This window comes from Chinchilla lanigera, unplaced genomic scaffold (assembly GCF_000276665.1).
Source record: "Chinchilla lanigera isolate Chin_1 unplaced genomic scaffold, ChiLan1.0 scaffold00015, whole genome shotgun sequence".
Classification (NCBI taxonomy): Eukaryota; Metazoa; Chordata; class Mammalia; order Rodentia; family Chinchillidae; genus Chinchilla; species Chinchilla lanigera.
Window position 1 is genome coordinate 30119203 of NW_004955416.1, and position 27543 is coordinate 30146745.

Sequence of the window (27543 nt, forward strand, 5' to 3'; positions counted from 1 at the left end):
ATGTGTTTTGTAACCCTTAGTAGAAGGGAAAACACCTTTATAAAATTCCTGGCATGTGGTCCTTTTGACCTTTCCAGACGAGTGTACCAGTGCATGCAAATCAGTGCTACTTCTTTATCAAAGGTCAGGGGTGTGGGATTCCATGGAAGTGTCCCAGTTGTGAACTAGGGGTTGGGTCCCATGTGTGTGACCCAACTATGTCATATCATATTATTACATTTTTTCTTATTGTCCAGAGCAGTTCAGCTGAAAGCTATAGGAGTGCCAGAAGAGACAGTCACATACTGCTGTGTCTCCTTTCCGCTCTGCACTCTGTAGTGCATGCATTCCCTGCATGCATGTGAGCAGCAGGGCTCGGCCACTTGGTAGTCCGTTTGCTTTGCTGTCCAACTGAATGAAACTGGCTGTGAGTGGCCTCCGTCTGTGGCTTATGAGAGCACGGTGGCATTAGAGACGGCCAGGCAGGCTGCATGGACTTACTCTCTCCTTGTCCACCCTGCCCCTCAACAGAGGCAGCCCGGTTCCAGGAACCTTGGAGGGACACCAGAGAGCACCAGCCCCTCCTCCCATGCTGCAGGGTCCTGCAGGTGCAGGACAGGGCACAGGACAGGGTTCCTGTCCGGGCAGTGGTCCCAGCCTTCACCAGCCCCCTCGGCATCAGCAGACCCAGATAGCCACGGGTCTTGAGGTGTCCTGCAAAGCTGTGGAAGAGGTCGCTCCTGCTTTGGGCTTCTGGGAACTCAAGGAGGGGCATGCAGAGTGCTGCAGCCAGCTTTCCTTCCTGGATGGTGTCTCTAGGGTCATCGCCCTTAGGGTCTTGCTCCAGGCAAGGACAGCGAAGGGCAGAGGAAACAGGGTGGAGGGCCATGCAGGATGCAAGGAGGAAGGGATGGTGTCGACAGCCTGGGGTGGCCATGAGCAGGCCTGGGACAGGGCTGGGCTGGGCTTCATCTCCCAGGAGAGGTGGCCTTCTGCACAGGGTTCAGACGTTCCTGGTGTATCTGCAGGCCGGGTTGAGGGACAGGGCCTGGGGCTGCTGGTTCCCCCCTCAAAAGACTTTCTGTGCACGAGGTTTTTTAACACAGTAGTTTTCCCAGAAGATTCTGGTAATAAATTTCCAGTAACTGCAAGTACCTGGTGGTCAGTGGGCCTAGGATCCTGGAGGAGAGGCCTTGAGAGTCTCCCTGGCTCCTGCCTGGGTGTCAGGAACAGAATTTTCTAGCACTGTTCCGCTCTTGTAAGACAGACAGATTAGTGTCTGGCTTTTTTTCTTTTAAAGTTCAGCTCCCTCAAAGACCAAAGGTCCAGGCCCATGGTCAAAATGAAAATTCTGACTTAGTTACATCATCAAATCGGCTCTGAGTAGTATCCTTTTGGTTTGGTTTGGTTTTCTGTTCGTCTGGGAGCTTCCCTCCACTTTCTTGCTGTGGCGCATGGAGCCTGCTGCCTTTACCTGGAACAGGCCAGGGGTAGGTTCACCTTAGACCTGGAGGCAGGGGCTGTCCCGGCTGGCCAGGGGCCTCTGAGCTACAGTGTGGAGTGGGTGCTCGGTCAGGTGCAGCTCTCCTCACACAGGCAGGAGTTTTGGAAAAGAGCTGCCCAGCTCCTTCTGAGCATGAGGCGGCCTTGTGCCTTGGCACGGGTGACAGTGTAGGCACTGTAGGGCCGTCCGCTTGACGGGAGGCAGCCTGCTCCTTGTAGGCCTACCATAAAATTAGGAACGGGCCAGCGCTGCAGCCTGGCAGTGGTGGAGCTGCTGGCCCCTTTTGTGAAGCCAGAGCCCCCAGGTGCAGAGGGTGACGTCACTGCCTGGAGCTGGCACCGCAAGGGAGGCCTGTGCTGAGCCTCCCTGTTGCATCCGCTTCTCTTCTGTCCTCACCTTCCGGGACAGGCTAGGTGGGGCAGCGCGCTACAGCAATTCCCGTTCTGCCTTGGGGAGGGCCTGGGAAAATGCCTTCTTTCCAGGAGAAATCTAGGCTCTGAGGCCTAGCCCTGCTGGGGTGTAACCTTGGTGAGGTCATCCGATGCCTTCACTCTGAGGTGGATCTCACCCGACACCTCCCGGGTCTCAGGTTGGCAGTCAGCTGAGCTGGCCTGCACGGAGAGGAAAGCCGCTCGTGTGGCCGTCCGTGCTGTGCGTTGCTCTTGCCATTGCGCCATCTGTGTAGCAGGCTGGGTCCAGGGTCCTGCAGGCAGGACCCACCCGGGAGGAACCCAGGGAGAGGGCAGAAGGAGGAAGGGGAGGCACAGGAAGAGGAAATGGGGTAGTGGTTGTCAGAGAGGCAGAGAGGGGCCCCTCCCTCAATTGCCCAGAGAACCCAGGGTGTGAGCGTGGATGCGGGGGTGGGGGGCTGGCAGTACACACAGGCAGACTGCAGGGGGAAGGGAACCCTTTGCTTCCACCCCCACCTTGTTTCCCGTTCTGCCGGGGACCCAGCTGACCTTAGAGAGTGTTACTGCTTAAGCAGGGGATGTGCGAGCTGCGACCGTTAGCAGAGGGCTCGTCTGTGTCAAGGAGCAGTTGTCAGCAGAGCCCCCGCCCCTGCTCATGGCCACCCCAGGCGTCACAGCCCGGCACAGCCTGCCAGAGGTAGGAGCAAGAGGCTGTCCCAACTGTGCCGGCTTCCCCCAGCCCACACTCTTCCTGCCCTCCCTCCCTCCTTCCTTCCTTCTCTGTTTTTAGTCTAAGAGAAAACCCCTTCCCAGGCGTCTGCAGCTCCCCTGGGGGCCGGTCCTCACCAGCACCTGCAGGCAGACGGCCCCTCCTGTCTTGAGCTGGGGGTCCTTGTGCTGGTGGCCGGGTGGACTTGGCCTCTGGGCTGCCAGCACCTGCCCCATTTACTCAGGCTGGTTTCCACAGGGTGCGTGAAGTGGGTTTGTGTCAGGAGCTCGTGTTCTGGAGTAGGGAGGGGGCCGTGAACACATAATCACTGTGTCTGCTGCTGCTGAAACTCTTTCTGAATATTTGCCCTCTTTCATCGTTTTTTTAAAGTCTGACCTGTTCTACATCGCCCTGCCAAAGCCTTTTCAGGGAGCACCCTTCAGTAGGACAGTTCACTGGGTGAGGAAGGGCTCCAGAGCCGAGGAGCCCTGCCCTGGTTATGTCTCCTGGGAGGGAAGGTTGGACTTCCTTGCTCGTTGCTATTTCTGAGTTTCTCAGACTTTAAGGTCCCTCTCCCACCATGGTCTGAAGAAAATCCACTCAGGTGACTATTGTTTTAGGGGAGCTCTTGGGGTAATATTGTGCTGAATACAAGGTAGCATGTAAGCCTGAATGGGGGTCTGGTCCCAAAGAGTGTTTAGTGTCTAATTTTTAAGTCTGTTTATCTGTCTATCTATCTATCTATCTGTCTATCTCAGTGCCTCACGTAAGCTACTCAGGTGCTCTACCACTTCACGGCACCCTCAGTCCTAATGTCTAATTTTTAAATGGGCATCAATCACGATGAACATTTTCTAGTTTGCTATGCATTCCTTGTTTTTAACTTAATGTCTGAATACACAGTAGTGCATTTGTGTGCCTCACAGCCTCAAAAGTTTCAGCAGGTTCCCAGGGACAGTTCTTGCAGCTTTCCTTGTCTTCCCTCTGCTGCTCTCCCTGGTGTCCCCCAAGGGTCCTCCGCACAACAGGCAAGTGCACACGTCGCTGTACCATCTGATTGTCCTTCGTGTGTTCTCTGCTGGACCTGATTTGGGTTTGTGCTTGTTCTTGTTGCTGTTGTTGTTTTGAGACAGGGTCTCACTGTGTAGTGCAGGCTGGCCTTGAACTCATGGTGATCCTCCTGGCTCAGCCTCCCAAGCACTGGGATTACAGGCGTGCACCACCACGCCCGGCTAGACCTGGTTTTCTCCACTTGGCAGTACAGCTTGGGCACCCTTCCATATCAGTTCAGGAAGAACTCCTACTTGTTTTTCATAGTATTCCCTCACATGGGCGTTCCACAGGGTACTTAGGGGCTGTTTTTCCAAGCTTCGGCTGCTCTGCTGCACTGAAGAATCAGGCGTATGTCTCACTTTGTAGGTGCATGGGTGTACTTGTAGAATAAGGTTCCACAAGTCTGGTTGCAGGGTCAAAGGAGATGCTCATTTGTAATTCTGATAGGTCTCACCCATCACCCTGCAGGGAACTTGTAACAGTTCATACTCTGATCAGCAAAATATTGAGGGCCAGTTTCCCCAAGCCTCATCCGTGTGCCAGATCAAAGCTGCCTCTCAGTGAGATTGATTTCCTTTAACTCCTGGTTGGGAGGTGGAGCCTGTTTTGCAGTGTTTGGAGCTGTTTGTTTCCCCAGTTTTATGCACTGCCTTTGCCTGTGCTATTTTACGTTGTCCTCCCGTTTCTGTGAGTTTCTTCTGTGTTGCAGCTTAGCTCTTTGTGATAGGAGCTGTAGATGGTTTTTGTTTTGTTTTCTAGTTGCCTTTTGCCTTTTTCTATATGGCTTTGTCCACAATTGTTTTATATTCTGTGTAGTCAGATTTACATCTTTTTTTTTTTTTGCTTTTTGAGACAGGGTCTCGCTGTGCAGTTCAGGCTGGGCTAGAGCTCACTTTGTAGCCCAGGCTGGTCTTGAACTCTCAACAACCCTCTTGCCTCAGCCTCCCAAGTGCTGGGATTACAGGCATGCCCCACCATGCCCGGCACATTTATGTCTTCTACAGCTTCTGCGCTTTGGTTAATATAGAAAGAACTTTTAGTATGATAAAACAGTTTCCTCCTAGACATCCATAGTTTCACTTTTCACATTGAAATCTTTGATGGATGTAGAATTTTTAATTTTTGAGAAAGTCTTAGCACATACATAAAACTTTACATATGTAGGGGGTATTATGTGGTGTTTTGATCCCACTTCAAATTTCTCTTGGCTTCAGGGTCAAAGCATGGCTCCCACCCTCTCCACGAATACTATCTAGTTGCCCTTCACTGGTCCCCGTGGGGCGGAGGGTGAGTGCCACTCTGTGCCCTGTGCAGTCGGCAGTCTGCGGGTGGGGGGCTGTTCTCATTCCTCCTCCACCCTGCTGGCCAGTGCCCCGCTGGCCCTGCCGGAGCTTGAGGATCTGGTCCTCTGGCTCCCTGCTCCCCAGTGCTGTTCTTCGTTTGCAGAGCCTTTCTGGCTGTTCTGTCTATTTCTGTATAAATTTTAAGATCCAGTTACTGTTCCAAAACACAAGCAGAACAGCAACAAAAAATGCATCCTTTAAAAAATATCTGTGCATCTGTTGCAGAAACCAAAACGCACACTGGGCCGAGGTGGGTTATGAGGTTGTGCCTGAAGGTCCCCAGCCAGGCCCGTGCCCCTCCAAAGTCCTGATGCTCTTGCATGAGCACCGCTGTACAGGCAGAGTGTGTGACCAGCGACAGTGGCGAATGCACAGCAACAGCAGCAGCCCAGAGTGCTCTGAAGCAGGGAGGAGGCGGGCAGCTCCTGCAAACAGGTGCCCCTGCCGCTGTGCCCCTCCCCGAGGGCCCTTGCCCACAGGTGTAAGAGCGCAGTGGGAGCGGTGGAGCAGTATCTGCGGGAGTGAGGCCTCCCTCATAGGCTCACAGAACTGAGAAACAGGCAAGGTGCCCGCCCAGGTCGGCAGCACAGGACTGGCAGTGCGGAGGGCCGCTTCCTTGTGGTGGGCATCTCCCTGGCTGTGGGGTAAATCCTAGGGTTTGAGAGGCCCCAGCTGTGGTTCGGCTCTGCCACCGGCCAGCTGAGTGGCAGCTCCTCTCTGCTGCTGGGCCTCACCTCGCTCCCTCCCCTGTTCAGTGGGTGGTAAGCATGTCCCACCTGGGAGATGGGCTTCTGCACATCAGGGCCGTGTGGCTTCACGAGCCACTGGCATTTGTAGTGCCCTCCTACAGAATTAGGACAGCGCTCCCTCACCTTGGAGGAGGTGTGTGCCGGGTCTCCTCAGAGGCTGGCAGTGGGTTAGCTCCAGTGTTTGGCCATCTGCTGAGCTGCCCCAGGGCAGGACAGCAAATAGGCCTTCCCAGAGTGAAGAGCACAGCAGTCTTGAGCCTGGGAGCTGGAAATGTGCCCAAGCCGGTGCCCACAGATCAAAACGGTCTGTTGACAGTGACAGCCTGCTCTTGGGTGCCGATACCAGGGGCTGGGAACTCCGCAGAGGTGGCTTCTCTCTGGAGGAGCAGGGCCTCTCCCCGCACCTCAGACACACACCTTTGTGCCTGCAGAGCCAGGGCACCCCGTGGCCTCCATGGAGTCATCTGCCTCCCCAGGGCCCTCTGGTCAGGTGGGCCCCGCCCTTCCCCCTGGCACTGCCGGGACCAAGCAGGAGGGTGTCCGAAAGCTGTCGTGGTCCCAGGCGGCTGCTTGGGTTCAGGCTCAGTGCTGGTCACTGGCGACAGCGAAAACGACCCCACCCGCAGCCTGCACGGGGGAGGCCGCAGAAGCATGCTGTGGTTTGCACAGGTGCTGTGCGGGAGGCGGGCTCGCGCCTTGGGGCCGGGCGGCTGGCAGCTTGGGAAGCCCGGCTGGGTGACGGGGGATAATGGGAAGCTCGCCTCTTGGCACAGGAGGGTAGGACAGCCCCGAAATGCCACACTGGCCTGTGTTGAGCCCCAGCACGCTCCTGCGGCTGCTCCAGGGAGGAAGGGCGCAGATCGCGGTGGAGGAGCGCCCCGCGGTCAGGGGCCCCTCCTGCCGGCCCGCGGAACGCGCTGTCCCCCGCTGTGGCTTGGGCAAGACTGGTGGGGACGCCGAGTTCCTGATAAGATGAGGCAATCGTCCTCGGCCCTGCTGGACTCCCGGCGGCCTCGCGGCGGCGCCAGGGAACATTTATGTAACCTCCACCGGCCTCGCCCCACGCTGAGCCCCACCCCCGCGCCCCGCGTGCCCCGCGCCCTGCGTGCACTCCTTGGGCTTCACTCCGGGCTGCGAGTGCGCCCTGGCCCCTAATGTCCCCTCCGCTTCTGCCTGGCCCGCCCCCGCTGGCCCCCTGGGAGCCTGGTGGGTCTGCCCCTCCTGCGTCTCCCAGTGTCCCCCCAGCATCCCTCCCCCTCTTCCTTTCACCCGTCCCCTCGCCACAAAGCCCGCTCCCCGCTCCCCTGCTGTCCTGTGCGCCTGACCTCCCGCCCAAGCCGTCACCCGGCTCCTCCTGGGATCTGAAGCAGCCCGGCGCGCTGTAGGAGGCCCCACTCCTCCCTGGAGCTGGACTGAGCCCCCCTGCGGGAAGGAGAGGCCCGTGTCCAACTGCGGGAGGAGGCACATGCCGGAGCGGCGCAAGAAGGACTCTGGCTCCCTTTGCAGCGGGCAGGGGGTGCTCAGGCCTGCAGGGCCCAGCCGGGGTGCCCCACCCTCCTCTGCCCTCGCCCTGTGCTTACTCAGCTCAGCCACACCACCCTGAGGTCAGTCCCCAGAACAGCGGGCATTTCAAGTGACAGAGAATGACACCAGCAGGTACTTGACACTCTTTCAGCGGTCTGTGAGCTCAAAGCTGTTTTCATAACAGTGACATTATTTACCCTTCTTTCTCCCCAAGAGCACAATGGACTATGCCAGACAGTGCACCATGTGTAATGACATCACCCCTCCGGACAGCCGCTGGAGTGTGTGCTTGGGTTTAAGATCTTCATCTGTAATGTAGTAAATCTGAATGGATGTAACCCATACAAGCAGGTGCTCTTTGGGGACCTCGCTGAAAGTGTCAGTGATAGTGCGCTGGAGGGCAGTTTTCTGGTGCCCCTTCCCCCACCCATTCTTGTCTTTTGGGTGCCACTGGAATGTTGCCACTCAGGGGCCACCCAGCCAGACCTAGTGCTATTCCTTGCCAGCGTGAATCGTAACTTCCCTTTTTTTTTTTTTTCCTTTCGTGAGACAGGGTACACTATGCAGTTCAGGCTGGCCTTGAACTCACTTTGCAGCCCAGACTGGCCTTTGGCCTTAATGTTGTAGAGATCCTCCTGCCTCAGCCTCCTGAGTGCTGGAGCTGGGATTACAGGCATGCACCACTGTGCCCGGCCTGTAACTTCCTTCTGTAGACCAGTTTATTGGCCATTACCTCTCCTAAAATAGGCCAAGTGAGAATAGAGAACAGAAGAGGGAGGCTTGCCTCTGTCTCGGTCGTGATCCTGTCTTCAGGGCCAGCTATTGAGCACAGGCTAAGAGATGGCCGAGGAATCAGAGGGCTTCGTGTTGGCCAGTGATTTAGGACTCCTCCTTCCTTGTCTCTGGGATGCACGACACCGGCAGGCCGTCCAGGTGGATGCCACAGTTCTGCGCGTCCCCAACATTGAGTGCCCGTGTATAGTGTGCTCGAGCCCTGGGCCCCTGCCTGGGTTGCAGCCTTAAAGACCCTGGTGAGGATGAAGCCTCCCATCTAAGCCCAGGCCTCTTAAGAAGCAAGGGTGAATCCGTGCCTCCCACCCCCACCAAGAAAACCCAGCTGGCGGTGACAAGGGTGAGAGCAGTGATAATAGATCCTATTTCAGGAGTGTGTATCTGGGACGTGCCAGGCACACGCCGCGTGTACATGTGTAGCACTCTGTGGGTTCTCCAGCGTATTCATTTCCGGTGGTTACTGTAACACGTTTCCACAATCCGGACAGCTTAGACACAAGGTGAACTTACGCTTAAGATGCCAGAGGTCAGCGTCTGAAGTGAAGGCGTTGGCAGCGTGAGGTCTTCCTAGAGGCTATGAGGGAGGGAGGTCCACGCTGAGCTCTGCTAGCTTCTTGGTGCTGGTGGTCTGCTGTGTTCCTTGGCTTGCTGATCCCTGCGTCGCTGCAGTCTCTGCCTCCATGTTCACGTGCTCTTCTCTCCCTCCCTCCCTCTCCCTTCCCCCAGACACGCACAGTGTCATCTCAGATCCATACTTTAATCACGTCACGTGTCTCCCATATAAGGTCACATTCCCAGCTTCTGAGTGTCAGGCCTTGCACGCATCTCCTCAGAGACTCCTGTCCCCCCACGGCAGGCCTTGAGGGGTTTGTCTGAGGCCACACCGTCCGTATCTGATGGAGACAGGGTCTGCCCTGACAGGTTTAATGCCGGGCCATTTCATGCTGGGCTTTTCCGAGCTTTTAACAACTAATATGCATTGTTAATCTCTAGGAGTGTAGTTAGCATGAAGCTGTTTGAAAAAAAAATTTTCCTAGAACCAGTTAGCAGTTTCCTCAGTACTAATATTTCTTTGAATGTGATTAAGGCAATGTTGGGGTAGATACTTAAGAATTGTATTGTTTTTGTTTTGTTTTTTTGAGACACGGTCTCGCTATGCAGTTCAGGCTGATCTTGAGCTCACTTTGTAGCCCAGCCCAGTCTCGAGCTTGCAATGATCCTCCTGCCTTAGCCTCCCAAGTACTGGGATTACAGGCGTGTGCCACTGTGCCCGGCTAAAAATTGTATTTAAACGTTCATTTCAATTATGAAAAGTTCTATAACACAGCAAGGCTTACAATTAAAAAGTATCCTCTTCCAAAGAACATACACAAGATAGCTAGGATAATTGTACTGCTGATTTCTGTTAGTTCATTGAAAGGAACAGTTAGTGTTTGTATTGTTTGACCAATCTTACAGGCCTATATCTTGTGGTCTGATCAACTACTTTGAAGATAACAGTATGCCATATAATAACCATTGTTAATTTCCTATCATGTCTTAAAATTCTGTCTCATTTTTATTGTTTTTTAAAATTATTCTCTTTAAAATGAAAAAAAAGAAAAAATTAAAAAGCGATGTGGGGGAGTATCGTCTTCTCAGTTCAAGCTTACTCTCCAGAAACCAACATTTCTCTTTCTGGTTTTAGTTGCCCTGGTGGTTCCTCCCATAAAAGAACTGTATTATTTTATTGCCATTCCTTAATTTACCAGATTTCTTGTGTTATTCCCCTGCCATGAAATTTAAGGGTTTGCCTCACTTCTACCCCATCCCGCTTCCCTTTGAATTGATTAATGTTGTATTTCATTACCTTTGTTGCTCTTAGCCTATTTCTCTTGGTTATTTGCTTTGATTACACACTAGTCTTTCTACCTTTCCCTAAAATCTGCAGAGTCCCAAGGGCTCTGTCTGTGTGATTGGTTGATTCATTTTGAGACAGGGTCTCACTATGCAGTTCAGGCTTGCAATGACCTTCCCTCCGCCTCCCAGGGGCGGGTGGTTGATTCATTTTGAGACAGGGTCTCACTATGCAGTTCAGGCTTGCAATGACCTTCCCTCCGCCTCCCAGGGGCGGGATTGCAGACATGCGGCACCACACCCAGCTTGTGAGATTGCTGTTGAACCCTGACATCTTGTGTTAAAATTTTCATGAGCAGGACTCATAAAGTCTGTGTCTGTGTGCCGGGGCTTGTGCTGGATTCCATTCCCTTCTGCCACCTCATGGTGGTGTGCAGGATAGATACTGTGGCATGAAAGCCTCTCCAACAGAGCTTGGCTTGGAGCTCTTTGTTGACTGCACATAATCACCTGCCACTGTAGTTTGCTTCTAATTTGGACCTCAGTTTGTTTGTGTCTTTATTTTTTCCTGGAGTTTCTTATTGCCTGTTTTTTTATTTTTCAAACAAAGAATAATCATGTGCTTTCCCATGTCCTGAAGCTCATCCAGCCTCAATTGTACCCTATGGTGCACAGAGCCACTGTCCTCCTGGAATTTTATCCTTGTGAGGTGAGGCCTGATCACTCGTCCAGTGGTCTTCTAGGCTTTTGCCTTGCCCTTGACTTAGGATTTCTCCTTTCTTTTTTCCTTCCTTCCTTCCTTCCTTCCTTCCTTCCTTCCTTCCTTTCTTCCTTCCTTCTGAGTCAGAATCTCACTATGTAGTGCAGACAGACCTCAAACACTCGGATGATCCTCCTGTCTCAATCTCTTGGGTGCTAGGATTACAGCCATGCGCCACCACGCCTGGCCTCCCTTCACTTTTCACCCGTGGTCTGGCTTCACAGTTTTCTCTCCTTCCTTTTTTTTTTTTTAAACTGGAATATGAAGTGTAAACAGAGATGTCCCTGTTGCCCTGCCTTCAAGCGTACAGTGTGGGTTAGGAGAAGTCTGGTACCTGCCCCAGACTTGATCCCTCACGGATAACCTGGTGTTTGTTTCTCTTCTCCTTCTCTGTGAAGTTTTAGGACCACTGGTTTTACTCTGTGTTCTATCTTGGCAGAAATTCCTGCATCAGGGCCCACCTTTTCTTACCCTGACCCTGTTAGTCTGTTTTTATTTTAGCTTTGTTTTGTGTCTTAATTTTTACCCTGATACTCTTCTGTTATTTCTTTGGTAAGTTCTTATACTGTGCTTCATTTTGTCTGCTTTCTTACTCTGTACTTCCTGTTAGATGTTGGACTCCCTGGATTAATTCCCTATGGTTTTCAACTTTTGGCCTTTCCTTTCTGTTAACTGTCAAACAGATTTAGGAAATAATATGGTTATGTAGGGTTTGAAGCCCTACTGCCACCTGTACCTTTCCCGCAATGGCAGGAATTAATGAGGACACCAAGTACAGTCACATATGACTCGCTGCTTCAGCAAGAGGGGACAGAATACTGCAACATTCACATAGTTCCTAGAACTTTACGGGGAGTTCTATTTTCTGGAATATTTCCTTGCATATATTTGCAACTTTTTAAATGTAGCTTTCGTTTGGGCCGTGATATTTTCATTTTCTAAACGCTATTTTTTATTCCTCTCAACTTCCTCCTGTTTGTTTGCTTTATGCATCAGATTGCGTCTCAGACTCCCCGAGGACACTCCTTAGAATTGTTAGGTTAACATTCTCTCCCCGGTTCCACTCCTCTTCTCTGGAGTTGGTGGTTTTGTTGCTCTTTGTTTTCCCATGTGTGTTGCTGATTCTCCTTTGCCATCTGGCCATCCTTGAATGTCTGTTGGTGTTTGAGCTGGCTGTCTTTAAGGTAGATGGCATAGCTGGGCCACCCAGAAGGACTGGCAGTGTGCTTTAGGGGACCGTGTAGGAGGTGGAGGAAGACCGGGTAGGAAGGGGGCTACACGGCCACTGCTAGGAAGGCTGCCTTCTGGGGTGTCACCACCCCCACCGGTTCTCCTTGAGCAGTTGACTGCATTTTTTTATGGTTCAGAATTTGCCTGGGTGAATGCTAGTCTCCCCCGGGCCAGAAGGCGGAGGCGGGTCCTTTCAGTAGCGGCCCTTACCTCCCGTGCCTTCCGTGTTCTGCCTCCTCTCTTGGTCCCTGAGGGTTTCCAAGGCCAGCATCAGTGCCTGTCGCCATGCTGGGGTCTGTTGGAGCCTGGCGTGGTCCCCTCAGCTGGCCGTGTGGCTGCCCATGTTGGGGCTCCAGTTGAAGAGGAGCGGCAGGCTGGTGTGCTGTCCAGTCTCAGGCGCTGGAAATGTCTCATGTTACACACACACACCCCGAGTTACAGACCAGAGAGCCTGAGGTCAGGACTCTGGCAGGGCGCAGGTGGGGATTTGTCTGACTCCCTCCAGGGGTCTAGGCAGCACGCTGGGCGGACCCACCCCCTGGCCCCTGCGGCCTCACCTGGGTCCTGGGAGCTGTCACCTGCTTCCACGTTGGGGTGTGCAGGAGGCCAGGGCCCACCTCACCCCTGCCCTGATGGATTTGCTGAAGGAGATGGCAGAGAGGGGTGTGGGTGTGCGGGCTGAGAAGTGGGGTGGCTGAGGGATGCAGGTAGGGTAGGGGCCTTCCTGGGATGGTGCGCAGGTGTCCGAGGGAGGGAGGGGCCAGACCCAGCAGGCCTGGGGGCCCTGGGCAGTGCCGGGACCGATGCTGACCCTGTCCCCTGTCCCCGCAGGTGAGCGGCCCTTCGCCTGCAGCTGGCAGGAGTGTAACAAGAAGTTCGCGCGCTCGGACGAGCTGGCGCGGCACTACCGCACGCACACGGGCGAGAAGAAGTTCAGCTGCCCCATCTGCGAGAAGCGCTTCATGCGCAGCGACCACCTGACGAAGCACGCGCGGCGCCACGCCAACTTCCACCCCGGCATGCTGCAGCGGCGCAGCGGGGGCTCGCGGACCGGCTCGCTCAGCGACTACAGCCGCTCCGACGCCAGCAGCCCGACCATCAGCCCGGCCAGCTCGCCTTGAGCGGCCGGCGCCCGGGACCGGGACCCTGCCCGACCACAGCCATGAGCAGCCGCTCTTCCTCCTCTGTCCTCCTCCGCCTCGCGTCAGTCCCCGCCCTTCCTTTTGTACTAAAAAAGCAGAGTGAGAACTTGGTGAAAAGTCCATGAAAAAACACTTTTCTTCACCTCAGGTGTCAATGTCAGTTTGTAAAAAAAAAAAAAAAAAAAAAATCAAAAAAACCCCCCACCGTCCACAAATTGCACAAATAGTGATACCCACGAAGTCGAGATACAGTGGTGTTGAACCCCTTACTCAGGGATGGACATGTTCCACGAGGTCAGCGAGGGCACCCCTTCCTGCCGCCTTACTCTGTACATAGATTTGCACTCTGGAGTTTTCCACCGGGTTTGGGGACACACCGGGACAGAGCAGGCTGACCAGTGTCCTGTCCTGGGTCGGTCGCTGGCCTCTGGGAGCAGACGTGGTTACTGACGCAGGTGGCAAGGCCTGGTCTCCTTCCCACCTCCAGGCCTCCGTCCTTGCCCCATGAGCCTGGCTCAGGACACACACAGGCCTGAGGGACAGGCCACCTCTGAGGGATGCCTTAAGCCACGACTCGACCTGGAGGACTGTGGAGAGAGGCCCCGGCCTCGCCTGACTGGCCTCGCTGTCTCGCTCCCGGCCGCCACAGGTCCTCTCCCCAGGCCTTGGGGAACCGGAAACAGACCATTGCTCCCTAAGACCTGCGAGAGGCAGAGCCTGGGTGCCACCCACCCAGGCCCCCTTCGTGGTGGTTCCGTACTTTCTGACTGGAAAATCAGGCCTGGGAATTGTGGTCTTTGCAAAGATTTTGGAAGGTGTTGGCGTGTGCACTTCTGGTCTCTCCCACGCGCTGTGGCTGTGGAGGTCCCTCTGTGAAGCCATGGGCGAGGCCGTTACGCTGTCTCGCCAGTCCGGCAGCACTTCTCAGAGACCGCTCGGGAGGCACAGGCCAGAACTTGTGACTGTCCTTTTTCAGGAGTGGTGCAGCGCTGTGGTGGAAAGTGCGGTGGAGAGTGTGTGTTCTGTTTCCTCCTCAGAGAACTCCGGCCGGAAAGTTGTGGAGAACGCTTTTCTCAGACCCTCAGTGACCCCAGTGTGGACTTAGCAAACCTCCACCTTCTCGCTGTCGCCTGGATCACTCCTCCCTGTCCCTCCGGCTTCTGCCCACCCCGCCTGGGAGCCCCTCTCCTGGGAGGAGAGGAGAAGCAGAGAGCTGGGGCACATGGCCTGGAGTCCCGGCCAGGGCTGGGCTGAGGTCAAACCAGGGCAGTGAGGCCGAGCTCCCGTAAGCTCCACGGACCCTGGAGTGTCCGCCCCAGCGCCTCGCGGCCCAGGCACTGCCTTCCATTCCTCCAGAGAGTCAAGGCCTGCAAACGCAAGGCCACAGAACTGCGTGTGTGTGTGTGTGTGTGTGTGTGTGTGTGTGTGTGTACACGCATGCGTTATAGAGAAGGACTGGGTGTCTTGCAGAGACCTCTCACTTAGATGAGGAGGAACGACCCTTGGGACTCAGAGGGCCATAGATGGGCTTCCTGGGTCCAGAGTGCCTTGGTTGTAGCCATTCCACTTCCACCCCCATCACTCACACGATGTGGGGTGCTGCGCAGAAAAACCTGGGGATCCACACCCAGCCAGGGCTGGTAGCCGTGGCTGCTGGGTGGAGCCAGCTCCAGAAGATGGGCCATCTGTCTGCAGCCGCTGCGCAGGTGGCAGTGTGCCATCTGTGGCACCCTCGGTACCCATCGTAACTACTGTGTCAGCTGGGAATGGCTAATGTAATGTCGTGATTGCTGAGTTGCAGAGTGGTGGGTACTGAGTGAGGCTGTGGCATTATTCTGCTGTGGGTGGGACGGGTGGGGCGGGGCGATCCGGCTGGATGCAGAGCTGGCTGCCCTGGTGCTGTGGGGCACGGTGGCAGCCCAGCTTGCATTTAGTCTGGGAGAGAGAGTGGAATATGTGGTGGGGACCGTGAGTGGAGAGAGCCCTGGGTGCTTGGGGTGTGACAGCTTCATGCCCAGTTCCAAAGTGAGGTCCCTCCAAAGCTGTTTCTGTGTGAGGCAGGGAAGGCCGCACTCTGAACACATTTCACGTCTCAGGAATTTACATTCCAGGTTCAGGAATTTTATTCCAAAGTCCTTTGGTGCACCCACATCTATGGTTCTGAAGGCAGCAGAGGGAGCCAGCAGTGCTCGTCGCAGGAGCCAGGCGTCTGCTGTGATCTGCCCACAGCGTCACAGAAGGAGGTTTTCAGCTCCACGTAGGAAGCGGGGAAAAGGACTCTAAACCCATTCACCTTGGAATAAAAGAAAGAGCTGGTTTGTTTTAGAGTGGGGTGGGGGGTGGGGGAGGGCAGGTGGGCGTAGGCTGTTTCCAAAGAAAGCACTTAATTTAATTTTTCCTCGAAACGACCCAGGGCTGTTCCGTCTGATAGATGGAAGGGTAACGTTGCCTTAAAACAGAAATATGCAGGCGCCGGCTGCTTTTGGCAGATGAGTGTGTCTTCACTCCCAGGGCAGTTCTCCTTAATGGCAGGGTGCGGTCCTCCAGCCTCGTCTGGCTGGGAAATGGGGACAGGGCACCTGGAGGGAATCCCCCGGGAGCCCCGCTGCACCCTCCAGGATCATCTGAGGTTTAAATTCATCTCATCACGGGGTGGGGGTGGGGGGACCCAGGAATCTCAGGCTCAGTTCTAAAGGGTTCTCGCGGCAGGGTTCCATCTCATCGTGAAAGGAGGGTTGCCTGCTGAGATGCAGTGTCTTCCCAGCCTGGGTCTGCCGCAGAGGCTTTCGTTGTTGTGGTTTATGGCCAGGCTTGCTGGTTTCAGTCTAATAGGTGGAAGTGGGATTAAGGAACCCAAGGGGCTCCTGGAAATCATAGTGAAAAGTCAAACCTATGTTTGGGGGCAGACTTTAATTCTAATGGGCCGAGGAGGCAGAAATCTCAAAATGGAAGGTGCCTAAGTGGAGGGAGAGAGCCACTGCAAAGGTTCAGGAGTGATTCTGGACCAGCCATCGAGGGGCTGGTGTCCCAGACCATAAAACCCCTCTTAGTGTCAGCCATATTAGGGGAGCAGTTGTCAACCCCCAAATGCCTCCTGAGTCCCGCAGCCATACAGAAACATAGAGGGTGCTGGGGTCCCCTCCTGACGGGTGCTACGCAGTGATGGGTAGGGAACGTGGTGCTGGAGGTGCCCGAGCTGCACCCCGCCACACCTCCCATCCACAAGACTTGAGGTACAAGATCCCCATCCCACCCTACAAGTCCCCGTGCGGCCCTGCTCGGGGGCGGGGGCGGGACTTGCCGCGGTGCAGCCTCTCGGTGCGAACATCTAAACCCTGGTGACCCCAGGCCTCACCGTGCCCTGGACGATGGCTCAGACCAGTGACAAGTGGCTCGGGGTGGGGACCAGCACGGAGGGCTGATGGCTGACTGGTCCCAGGGGAGGCGTGGCAGAGCCACCGTCTCCGTGAAGACTTCTGCCTCCCAGCCCGGTGTGTCCGGGAGACCCAGCCTCTTTCTTGCCAGAAGCAGGTGCTAAGATGGACTGCGCAGGGTAGTCCCACTTCCTGGGACCTCACCCGGGGTCTCTGCGGGGCAGGGAGCCGCCCACTAGGCAGACGGGATCTGAGCAGCAGCGTGGCCTCGTCCCTCAGCTCCTGCTTGTGGCTTTGTTTACAAGGCAACCTGATTATTTTAACTTCCGACAGGTGTCACTGAATTTTTTTAACCCATTTTTAAAAGGTCATCCAGTCAAAGGCACAGTGCTGGAAGGTTTCAAGGTTTGAAGTGTTGGTCACGTCACGGTCAGCAAGAAATGCTTTGTAGGTTACCTACATCTTTTGCTGCCCAGTTTTTCCACATGTGGTGACCCTGTCTTCCAAAGCTAAAATCCAGATGTGGGCTGACGGGTTTTGAGATCTGGATGGCCCCAGGAAGGTCCAAATCCTCTGACTAACTTTCCTGATTCGGAAGATTTCCAGGGTTCGTCCTGGACACATTCCAGAGAATTTTGTACCAGAATTTGGACGCACAATCCAGCTTACTACTGAGTAATGCCTGAGCACCATTGAGGGAGCGGCCCTCCCTTCTGCTGGCCACCCCGGCCCTCGTCCCTCGGAAGAGTGGAATCGCGAGCTCCCAGTCACCACGGGAGAGGGAGGCTGCCCTTGGTTTCTGCTGACCCCTGCTGAGCTGCTGGACTTCAGCGCAGCCCCCTGGTCCTGCCCAGCCTCTTCTGTTCTCATGCAGCTTTAAAACTTTACTACTTTTGTTTAAAACTAAAGAGGACGGGAGAGAAGCAGCCCCCGCGTGTGTTGCCCATTGGTGGGGCATGCTCCTGTGCAGCTCCTCAGGGGCTCTGGAGCCCTGGTCCCCTGATGTCTTCCTCAGGGACCTGTTGATAAGCTGCCAGCCGTGCGCATTTGGAAGCCTCGTGCGTGAGCTGAATGTGTTCAAGAAGGCCACCGCAGGTCAGGTGGTCCATCCTGAATAGCCCACGGCCTGTACTTGGAGGATTCCTCCCCAGGGTTGCCAGACACCCCCCAAAGGAGAAGGTGGCCGCTTTCCGGTGTGGTTTAGATACTGCGGGGCGTCCTGACCCTGGGGCCTCTTCCTGCCTGCTTCTGGGTAGGAGACTGTTACCCGCCCTCCCCCCGGAGAGACTTGCAGGTCCACAGTGCTAGGGCCTCATCAGCCCGCAGGGGCAGCAGCAGGCTCTGCTGGGTGATAGTGCGTTGTCTGGTTCAGGGCTTGCAGCAGCGCTGGGGTTTTGCGTTGTGGTTGTGTTGGTTTCGCCCAGGCAACCCCTCCCCGTCCAGACCCACTGGTGGGGCCTATCTGGAATCCTTTGCCAAAATCCCAAGGCAGAATCCAAGGGTCCACGACCATTTCCATCGAGTTCACGTTTTCCTTCTCTGTAGGAACTTCTTTCTTTTCTTTTTAACCAGCTCCCCACCATGCTTCCAGAGGCCACGTTCCATCTTTCCTGGATCACTACAGTGAAGTATTACAGTTGTACAGTTCCCAATCTGGCCTTGGCTTGCTGAGAGAAAACTTTGTATGTATTTTGTAAGGCATAGATTCTATATTGTAATGATGTCCTATGCAAAAAGAAAAAAAATTAATGAAATTGTAAATTTTATTGTTTTAACATGTATGCATGTTTAGTGACGTTTACATTTGGAAATAAAGTTTATGATTCATTATTTTACTTGCCAGAGCTGGTTCTTGGAAAGGCGTGTCCTGCGGAGAGGCTCTGGGAGGGGAAGGAGCTGAGACGGAAGTGAAGCTCAGCGTGGAGTTCGCCCAGAGGCGCAGACTCCCACCCGGGACTCGACGGGTCTCATCCAGGAAGGCTGGCAGTGAAGCTGAGGGCACAGGGCTGGGGGCGGGCCGTCTCCTGACCCCTCCTGCCTGCGGAGCCCATCTCAGCTCTTCACGTTCCCAGGACACGGGCAGGGGGAGGTGGAGACCACAGGTCCGCCCGGGGAACAGAGCACGCGGCCAGTCCCCTTCGTCAGTCGCCTCTGCCGCTCTAGCAAGCACCTGAGATCGCCAGCCTGTGAGGAAAAAAGGCTGGTTCTCTGCTCACAGCCTCGGAGGTTCCAGTGCCTCGCAAGTTGCTGCTGCTCTGGCCCGCATCGAGGCGGCACATCATGGAGAGAGGAGCAGGGTAGAGCCGTTCATCTCATGGCTGCAGTGAAAAAGCAGAGGAGGACTGGGTCCCTCTGTCCTGTTCCAGGCAACCCCCCACCCAGACATGCCTCCCCCCTCACCTCTTACAGGGCGCCCACCTCCGTAGCAGCAGGGAGCAAGCCTTTACCGCAGGAACCTTTGGGGTGCACCTCCACCTGACACTGTGGCAATGCCCAGAAGCACCCGCCCTTCCAAAGCCCTGCTCAGATAGAAAATGCCCATCTTTACCAACTGAAGCGGCTGCAGTTTTCCCCAGACTCTGACTCCGCAGTGCAGCCGCTATTCTGCCTTCTTGCTCAGGCGCTTCTCGACAGCAGCAGCCACAGGTTGGGTCCACTGGCGTAGTGTGCAGGGAGGTGTGAGAAATACTAACAGGAAATAAACAGCATCCTGTCAGTCATGACGTCCTTGCCGAGATTTGGAAGGGGCTGAGTTCCTGCTGGGGTTCCTTTCCGGGAGACTGAGGGCCCAGCGCTCGTGGGCCCCCAACCTCAGGAACTGGGGGGCTCCTGAGACCTCAAGGAGTCCCCGTACTGCAGGAGGAAGAAGACACTTCAGCAAACAATGGGCTTTCCCAGTGTTTGTAAACGGATTGATCAGTGTGTCTGCATGCCAGAGAGCCCGTTTTCTCCCCATTGTCCTGTGCACAAGGTGAAGAAAGGCGGGCAGAGTAATACAGCAGTTCAAGGAGAGGTCTGTGGCTGGTGGGACGCCTGGGACCCGCCTGAGTAGTCTGCTTCAGAGAGGCCCTGGGCCTAACGCCCTCTGCACTTTTCCCAGGACTTGGGTGAAACGTGTGGTCAGTCCTTGCTGTGCTGCAGCTGGCTGTGCACCAGCCTGGCGAGGGGTGGCGTCTGGTGGAGGGAGGCAGGCTCCTGGCATCCCAGAGGGCAGAGCCTGGCGAGCCTCACGCGCTGTGCCCGCCTCCCTAAGGAGGGATTTCGCTTTGTCCTGGCCCATTTGCTGCAGTCAGTGACGCGGTAGCACACACTGCACGGGTTAGAAAGGGAAGGTTTGCTGAGAGGCCTCGTCTGTTGGTGGCCTTGCATGGGGCACGGGAGGCAGCAGAGGGCACCGCATGGTGGGAGGCGGGAACGTGTGTGTGTGTGCATGCACACGTGTATCGCTTCTGAAGGTGCCAGTGTTCGGTCATGGAGGCGCCAGCCTTGTGACTCCAGCCCAGGCCCATCAGCCCCACCTCTGAACACTACTCGGGTCAGATTCCCACCTCCTACTACCTCCCAGTGGGGATGACCCTTCAACATGCGTTTCTGGAAGGACAAACCGTATTCAAACCTGATGAGATATTTTTACAGGATTTTTTTTTTCAGGCCTGGAGATGGAACTAGGGCTTCATGCAAGCTCGGCAAAGCTTGCACCCCCGAGCTATACCATGTCCTGTAACCATATGCAAGACACAGCACTGTCAGTGAGCACGTGGTTGCCAAAGTAGTGGAGCAGATACTGAATACAGCACGGCAGGGACGCCGTGAAAGAAAATGTGTTCTGGGAGAGACCCAGCTAATCGACGAAGGAAGGGCCAGGATGGTTTTCCAGGGGAACTCACTGGGACATAACCCTCCTAGTTTTCTCAGTCTTGTTGGGATGTGGACCAGTCCTTGATGGGTTGGGCTCAACTGCAGAGGGCCCTGAATAACAGGTTAGGCAGTGTCGTTTATTCTGGGGACATGAGTGGTTGATCCTGTCAGTCAAACGGCATACATGCTATGACACAGTTCTTGCCACTAGCACCATGCCAGAGGTCTCCTAAGTGGAAGACACCCAGCTTCTCCCGCAGGGGCATTGTCTCTGCCCAGATTCCTGCACGGTCGTGGACCAGGGACCAGTGCTTCCGAGTGGTAGGACATAGGACAGGCAAGTTTGGGCAAAAGACAGTGTTGGAAGTCTAGGGCCTGGATTAGTTTCCTATTGCTCTGTAGCAAACATCCACCAACAGTGCGTGTAAGCAACACACATTTATTTCTTACAACTCTGGAGATCAGAAGGCCAAAATGAGTCCTCCAGAGCCAACAATAAGGCTGGCTCCTCCTGGAGTCTCTTAGAGGCCACCTACATGCCTTGGCTTGTGGTCCCCTTCGTCTGTCTTTGAAGACAGTAGGATGCCATTGTCTCTTCCCTCTGACTGCCTTTTCCCCTCTTGTAAGCACCCTGTGGCTGCCCCTAGCCCGTAGGGTATCCCAGGATCGTGTCCCCTCCTGTCCCCACATGCATGTCCTCTCCTCACTGTCCTGAGCAGGCATCAGGGCAGCAGCTGCAGCCGCAGGCACAGAAGTGCAGGGCTCAGTGAGCCGCCTTCTGGGCGCAACGAACTGAAACAGTCCCCGACCTCCTTTGCACCAAGGGGCCAGTTTCCTGGAACACAGTTTTCCCACAGGTGGGACAGGGCGGGGCAGTGGTTTTGGGATTCGCTCTTCGTAAGGAGCATGCAATTTCAGTCCCTCACATACGGTTCACAGTCGGGATCCTGCTTCCGTGAGAACTTAGGCGCTGCTGATCAGAAAGGAGCTGAGCTCAGGCCGAGATTGGGAGCAGACGGCAGCACAGGTGCTGACCCCAAGGTGAGAGTCAGTACCGGGTCTCCTGACCCCAACTCCAAGGCTTCTTCTCTTATAACTTTTGATTGACCCCACTGTACCTGTTCATGGGTGCTCTATGTTCTGCCCAGGGTTTTGTGGTAAGAACATTCAAAATCTTTTCTTCTAGTGCAAAAAGAAAGCCACTGCATCGTTAGTTCTATTCATCCCCTATGCAACAGAGTGAGGAGCCAGTCTCCCCACCAAATGGTACCTGCCGCCCAGTGCCTCCCAGCTGCTCCTCCCCTGTCCCCTCACCAGCCTCTGGTACGCACCCTCCTATGCTGTCAGCCTCTAGGAGATCCACCTCCTCAGATTCCACCTATGCTTGAGAGCATGTGGTATTTATCAGGCTGTGTCTGGCTTATTTCCCTTAACGTAGTGCCTTCCAGCTCCAGCTATGTTGTCAAACATGAACGGGTTCAATCCTCTTTATGACTGAATAGTATTCCACTGTGTGTACACACCCCATTTTCTTGATGGACACCTGGCTTCTTCCACGTTTTGGCTATTGTGGGCAGTGCTGCGATGAACACCGGAGTGCAACTCAACACATGGATTGTGTTTCCCTTTGATATGTGCCCGGAGGGGGTTGCTGGATGGTACAGTGGTCCTATTTTCAGTTTCTAAGGACCCGCTGTGCCATTTTTCATAACGACTGTGCTAATTTACTTTCCCGAGAAAGGGTGCAAGGCTTCTCTTTTCTCCACAGCCTCACCAGCCTTGTTACCTAGCTACCAGGACTCCTTGTTTTCAGTGATCTCCATCCCAAATAATGCCTTCCATTCCCAACCTCACACCTGGCTCATGACTCACTTATGGACTCTCCGGGAGCACCAGGTGAGAACCATCACCACGCTCCACGTGACCTGCATAACCAGCAGGCTCTCCTTGCACCCCCAGGAGCAGCCACCAACACAGACCCTGCGGGTGGGCGTGGGGCTGCTGATGGATTTGGGAGGCCATTTTGGAAAGCGGTTACTGCATACTTGCTTTGATGAGCAGGGCTTCTCCTTCCTCCTGTCTGTCTTCTGCTCACTCACTGTAGACGTACTCGCCAGGATTCTCAGCGTCTGTGCGGATGGTGGCCTCCTTCCTGGGCTGAGCTGGGCAGTGCTGCCCTCGCCGCGGCTCGGGGAGCTTCCTGGGTGGACCTTCCACTCTGGGAAGATCAGCTGGCGGCTGAGGAAAGCTGGATTCTAATGGAGACACAGCCAGACCCAGGAGGGAGGAGCCTTTCAGGGGGCGCAGGGCTGGGAAAGGTGCTCGCGGCCAGCGTCAGCGCGTGGAACAGGTTAGTCCTGGTGGTGGTGGAGAGCTGAGGAGCTCGAATCTCCTTTATCTCTATTCTTGTGCATACCGCCATGCAAATATTAAGTACGGAAAAAGTTAAAAGAAAAACACCAAAATGTTTAAGACAGCTTAACTGCCCAGGAGGAGGGGATCAGTTCAATCAACTGTGTAACAGTGTTGCCAGTACCCAATGTATCAAGTGAAAAGATCAGGTTGCAAAACAATGCACAAGGTGGAATCACATTGTGTACACACGTGTCTGTAACTATATAATTATGTTACGTTTAGACGTGCATAGAGAAAAGATACGAGATACAAGGTAGACACGAACTCAGGCTCTTGTTATATTTAGATAGTGAAAAACACTGAAGACTTTTATTTACTTGTTTTGGTGTTCTAAATTTTCAAGCCTGGTCAGGTAGAACTTGTGTCAGGAAAACCCATCCATCGCATTTTGGGGTAGCAGTTTGCCAAAGGCAAACTGGTGCAGTGTGCCACCCGCCCATCCCCATGGGACACCTTAGGGACAGTGAGGGGGACTCGCCCCAGAGGCAGCCCGTGTGAGTCCACCTGGGGATGAACATACACCCTAGGGTCACCTGCACAGCAGCAGATGCATCCCCCCAAGGCCACCCCAAAGGTAGCCAGCCACACCTGCTGTGGGCGGAAGTCTGTGCCACCCTCCCTCCCCTTCACATGGTGAAAGCTAATCCCCAGTGGGATGGTATTGGGAGGAGGGGCCTGGGAGGATAACTGGGTCAGAGGGTGGTTCTCGGGGTTTCATAATCCTCATGAATAGGACTCACATCCCGGTCGCATGAGGACACCAGGATGGAGGCGTTCTGCAAACCAGGAGGCAGAGGACACCCGGTACTGGCTCTGCCGGCACCTTGATCTTGGGCTTGCTGTCTCTATACTGTGAGAAACAAATGATCAAGTCACCCAGTGTAAGGCACGAGCTGACGCATACCCTATAGAACAAGTATAAGAAACCGCGCGTTTGGGGGGAGGTTTGACGAACACCCCACAGACCAAGAATCCGAAACCGTGTGGGGAGGGTTAATGCCAAGGTCAGGACGAGATGGCTCAGAGGGCCTAGCAGTCTCCAGTGGTGCTGGCAGCACGGCATTTATGCAGGATCTATTAGAACAGGGTGGTGCAGCACCAGGTTTGTTTGTCCCTTTCTCCGTTTGACTCAGGTGGGAAACATTTGACAACCTCACCTGGTCCCCGGCGGGGCTGCTCCGTGTCGCCCGGGCTGTCTGGGCCGGTGCGTAGCCCATCCCCTAAGCGTGCAGACGGAGACGTGCGCAGGCGGCTGTGACCAGGCCGTGGCTGGACTGCTCCCTGCACCAGGCAGAGCTTTGCTCCAAAGCAGGGCACTGCCAGGGAGTCTGGCACTTGGCTCCCAGTGTGGGCTGGGACAGAAGCCATCCAGAAACATGACACAAAAATAGAACTGCTCTGGACAGCCAGGAGGAAGGGGCCGCACTCCTTGCTGGGAAGACTCTGAAACAGGAGCAGGGCTCGTTGATCTGAGAGGAGAGAAGGACGCAGCCCAGGGTGCGGGCAGGCGTTGGTACCTGCCCCATACCTGAAGGGCCCGAGCACAGTGGGCGGCTACTGTTCTTCTCCCTACCTGGCACTGTGCCCCTGGGTAAGCCCTGGGATGGGCTTTGCCTCCCTGAGTACAGTATGGTGGGGAGCGCAAGTTCTGGATGCATTGGGCGATGACTGCAAAAGCAGCTGAGCAAAGGCTTTAGGAAGTTAAACAGCAAGATGCATTCATGTGATGGAGTACTGAGAGGGCACGTTCAGGGACTCTGAAAGTAATCTGATTACTGGGACTACTTTTTAAATGTAAGAATTCCGGTCTTTAACTCTAGGCTCTGAAAAATGCCACCCACAAACCCAGTGACAGAACGTCTCTCCCCGCTCCTGCCTCCAACTCCGTCCTCCGCAACACCAGCGCCCCCACCGCAGGGTTAAGCCTATTTTTATCTTTTCTGGTTTGTAATACTGTACTTCATTGATCATTCTCTTAAGCCTCAATAAAAGGCTTGTCCTCCTGCTTCGTGCTTTATGAGTGCTATATAAAATATACTGGCTTCCTGATAGGAAAGATGGAGGCGGTGATTACCTCCCGCCTCGCCTGCGTTCTCCACCCTGTGCCCTGGGAGTGTCCAGATCCCATAGATCTTCTCTGTCCTTTCGGAAACACGTGTTTTCACTCCCCGTCTGCCCCACCACCTTTGCTCCGTGTCTTGACCCCCTGCCTGTCCTCTCTTCCCGGCCCCTTGGGGGGCTCTGGCCAACTTTGTGTCTAATAAAGTAGATTCCATTGCTTCGGCAGGGGCTGACCGCACGTGTCACTGCACTGCTTGGGATCGGTGCATATCGCCTTGCCTGTGATCTCACTTCGGACGGCTCAGGGAAGGCATTCCCAGCATCAAGAGCTAACTGAAAGCCCGGTGCAGCGGCAGGGGTCCATAGTCCCTGCTACTCAGGAAGTGGAGGGGAGGACTGGGCAGCATAGCAGAACCCTGTCTCTGAAAAAAAAAAAAAAAAGCACAAATGGGTGCGTCCATTTTTCACTCCATCCACAGCTGAAACTCATATCGCATTTTAGTTTGCTGTCGAAACTTCTGTTATATTTTTTTCTCTGCAGCTTTTGTCTGTCCTCCTCTGGTTACCAGAATAACAACGTGCCTCTGCACCTTCCCACCTTTCTGTTCCCAGGGCCTCCTCTCCTGCTGGCTTCTGCCCCCGTCGGGCCGCTCCCCCAGCCCAGAGCCTGCACGTAGCGCCTGGACTCCCCTTATCACCTCGGTGGTCACTCGGGAGTCAAAACCCATATCTTCCTCGCTTTGCTGGAGTGCATCCTCCAGGAATGGCCCCAGAAAGGAGCATAGGAGGTGGGCTTTGTTTTTACCTATCCTGTCTGTAGCCTTGGAGGTCTGAAAACATTCTTCTGCGCCATACTTGGTTGGGGATCTGGCCCAGTAGAGAACACTAAGTTCAACATCACTTCTCAGTCACCTTGCGCTCATCACCACAGGTGCGAAGGCCAGCGCGCTGTTGTTCTCAGCCCGCGAGGCGATCGTTTCACGTTTGCCCTCTGCATCTGTCACGTGCCCGGCGGCCTGCCCTTGCCTATACACTTTCTAAGGGCAGTCATTCATCCTCCTTCTTCCCGTGTTCTATGGGCCACTCTGGCTGATGGCTACCTCTTTGGAGCTCCAATGTTTGCTTCAAATCTTTTGTTGCTGACTTTGCTTCTTCCACATCCTTCCTTGGTGGCAACCACGGTAGTTGAAGGTGGATCTACTGAGCTGGGCTTCCCCCTTCTGTCGTTCTTTCAGGCATGGCCCTCTCTCTCTGCTCTGCTCCTGGAGGAAAAACCGGCTCCCTCACTCAGATCTCGCTGCTCCTCTGAAGCGCAGACCGCGTGTGGCATTCCACCCAAGCCTTTCCTGGCCTCTCTGTGCCCTGCGAGTCCCCACGGGCCCCTCAGCAGGGCACTGGTCCTGCCCCTTGCCGGTGCCATGACAGGGAAGGACTCCCTGTGAGCCAGGGGCTGGCGGGAGGCTGGGGAGCTGAGGGAGGGTGTGGGCCGCTGTGGGGACGCAGAGTGCTGAGAGGGGCCACGGGGAGGTGAGATACAGCGAGACGCAGAGGGGCTGTGAGCCGGGCTGTGGGGGACAGTGGGTGATGCTGTACATCATGCTCTGTGCAAGCCGTCTTGGGCCTCCAGGGACAGGGTGAGGGGATGGGGAGAACGGCTGGCGGAGGGCAGGGAAACCATGCCAGGAGGCCTTTCTAGAGCTTCCCGAGGCTCCAGGCAGTTCTCGGAATTCAGGAACTGCTTGCCTTGAGGAGTTTTCTGCAGAAACCCGGAAGGCTGAGATTCCTAGGTTGGGAGGGTGTGTGGGATGTCAGGGCCGGAGGTGGGGAGACCCCTGTGGAGGTGCAGGCCGACGACATGTCACCCCTTGGAGTCCCGCCCCGCCCCGCCCCAGCTGTCACAGCTCCCCAGTGTATTCCACTTCCAGCCCCAGGATAGCAGCAGCCCCCACGACCGTGGATCCGGCCCTGACCCATGGCTGTTTCAAGGATCCCAGCTCCCCAAAAGTGCTGGCCTGCCTCCTTCCTGCATCCCCCCCATTTCCAGCACCCCACAGGGTGGGTCTAGCCACTGTGCTGTCTTTATGGGGGGAAACGGTTTGTGAACCTCAGAGGTGGCCCCCTCAGAGATGCCTTGCTGCTGCTGTTGTTGCCACTGCCCCTGAAGTCTGTCTTTCTGACCTCGCAGAGTTCCCTGTGCCTGGCTCTGGGAATCTGGTGGATCACTGGCAGCAACCTTGTGTGACGGTGACTCCCCAGGACAGGCTCCAGGACGGGGCCCGGGGTGAACAGTGCGGGCTTGGCCTGCGCTGCCTACTTCCCTCACAGGCAGACACAGCCAAGGCGCTGTTCCCTTAGCCCTGCAATCATGTAATCCTCCGTTTCCGCCTCACCTGTGAAGCAGGCTGTTGTGGGAGTACAGGCCCACGGTGTGCCCTTGAAACAAGAACAGGAACATGGTCTCCATGGAAACACGTCTTAGTGTCAGCCTCACCTTCCAGGCCAAGCTAGCCAATGCCTGGCTCAGAAAGCACTGCCCACTGCCTCTGGCAGAGCTTTCTCTTCAGGCTGTGAGAGCAGAAGCAGCTGTAGCCGTGACCCCAAAGCACAGCAAAGTTGAGCCCAGTCAGGAAGGGGAGGAGCAAAGGAGCTTAGGAGACCCAGAGGCAGCGGGCGCTGGGAGGGGCTGGACCGCCCACGTGCCCAGAGATCCCAGGGGCCAGGAGGTGACACGCAGGAACCGAGCAATGGGAATGGGTGCTGGCGTTCGGGGAAGGCCTCTCAGTTGTAGCATTTGAGCTGAGGCC

The 27543-nt window shown here is 55.2% G+C and overlaps 1 protein-coding gene and 1 long non-coding RNA gene across 8 annotated transcripts in view; one reads left to right on the forward strand and one right to left on the reverse strand.

Moving 5' to 3' along the window:
- The window catches only part of Klf13 (Kruppel-like factor 13), a 49733-nt gene extending 31498 nt beyond the window's left edge, over positions 1 to 18235 (forward strand). For 4 of the 7 annotated variants that reach the window (XM_005381671.2, XM_005381672.2, XM_013512596.1 and 1 more), the window contains exon 2: positions 12721 to 18235. In XM_005381671.2, coding sequence (XP_005381728.1) covers positions 12721 to 13010 — 290 coding nt within the window. In that variant the 3' untranslated portion in view covers positions 13011 to 18235. Of the gene's footprint in view, positions 1 to 5646; positions 6052 to 6886; positions 6954 to 7375; positions 7404 to 12720 lie in introns of those variants that run through there. The other 3 variants (XM_005381669.2, XM_013512597.1, XM_005381674.2) reach the window with 3 other exon arrangements.
- Positions 15137 to 22726, reverse strand: LOC106148158. The gene is made up of 3 exons (XR_001233338.1): positions 22309 to 22726; positions 18954 to 19093; positions 15137 to 18723 (listed from the first exon to the last, which is right to left on the reverse strand). It is a non-coding gene; the product is annotated as an uncharacterized LOC106148158 (long non-coding RNA).
- Between the last annotated feature and the right edge of the window lie 4817 nt (positions 22727 to 27543).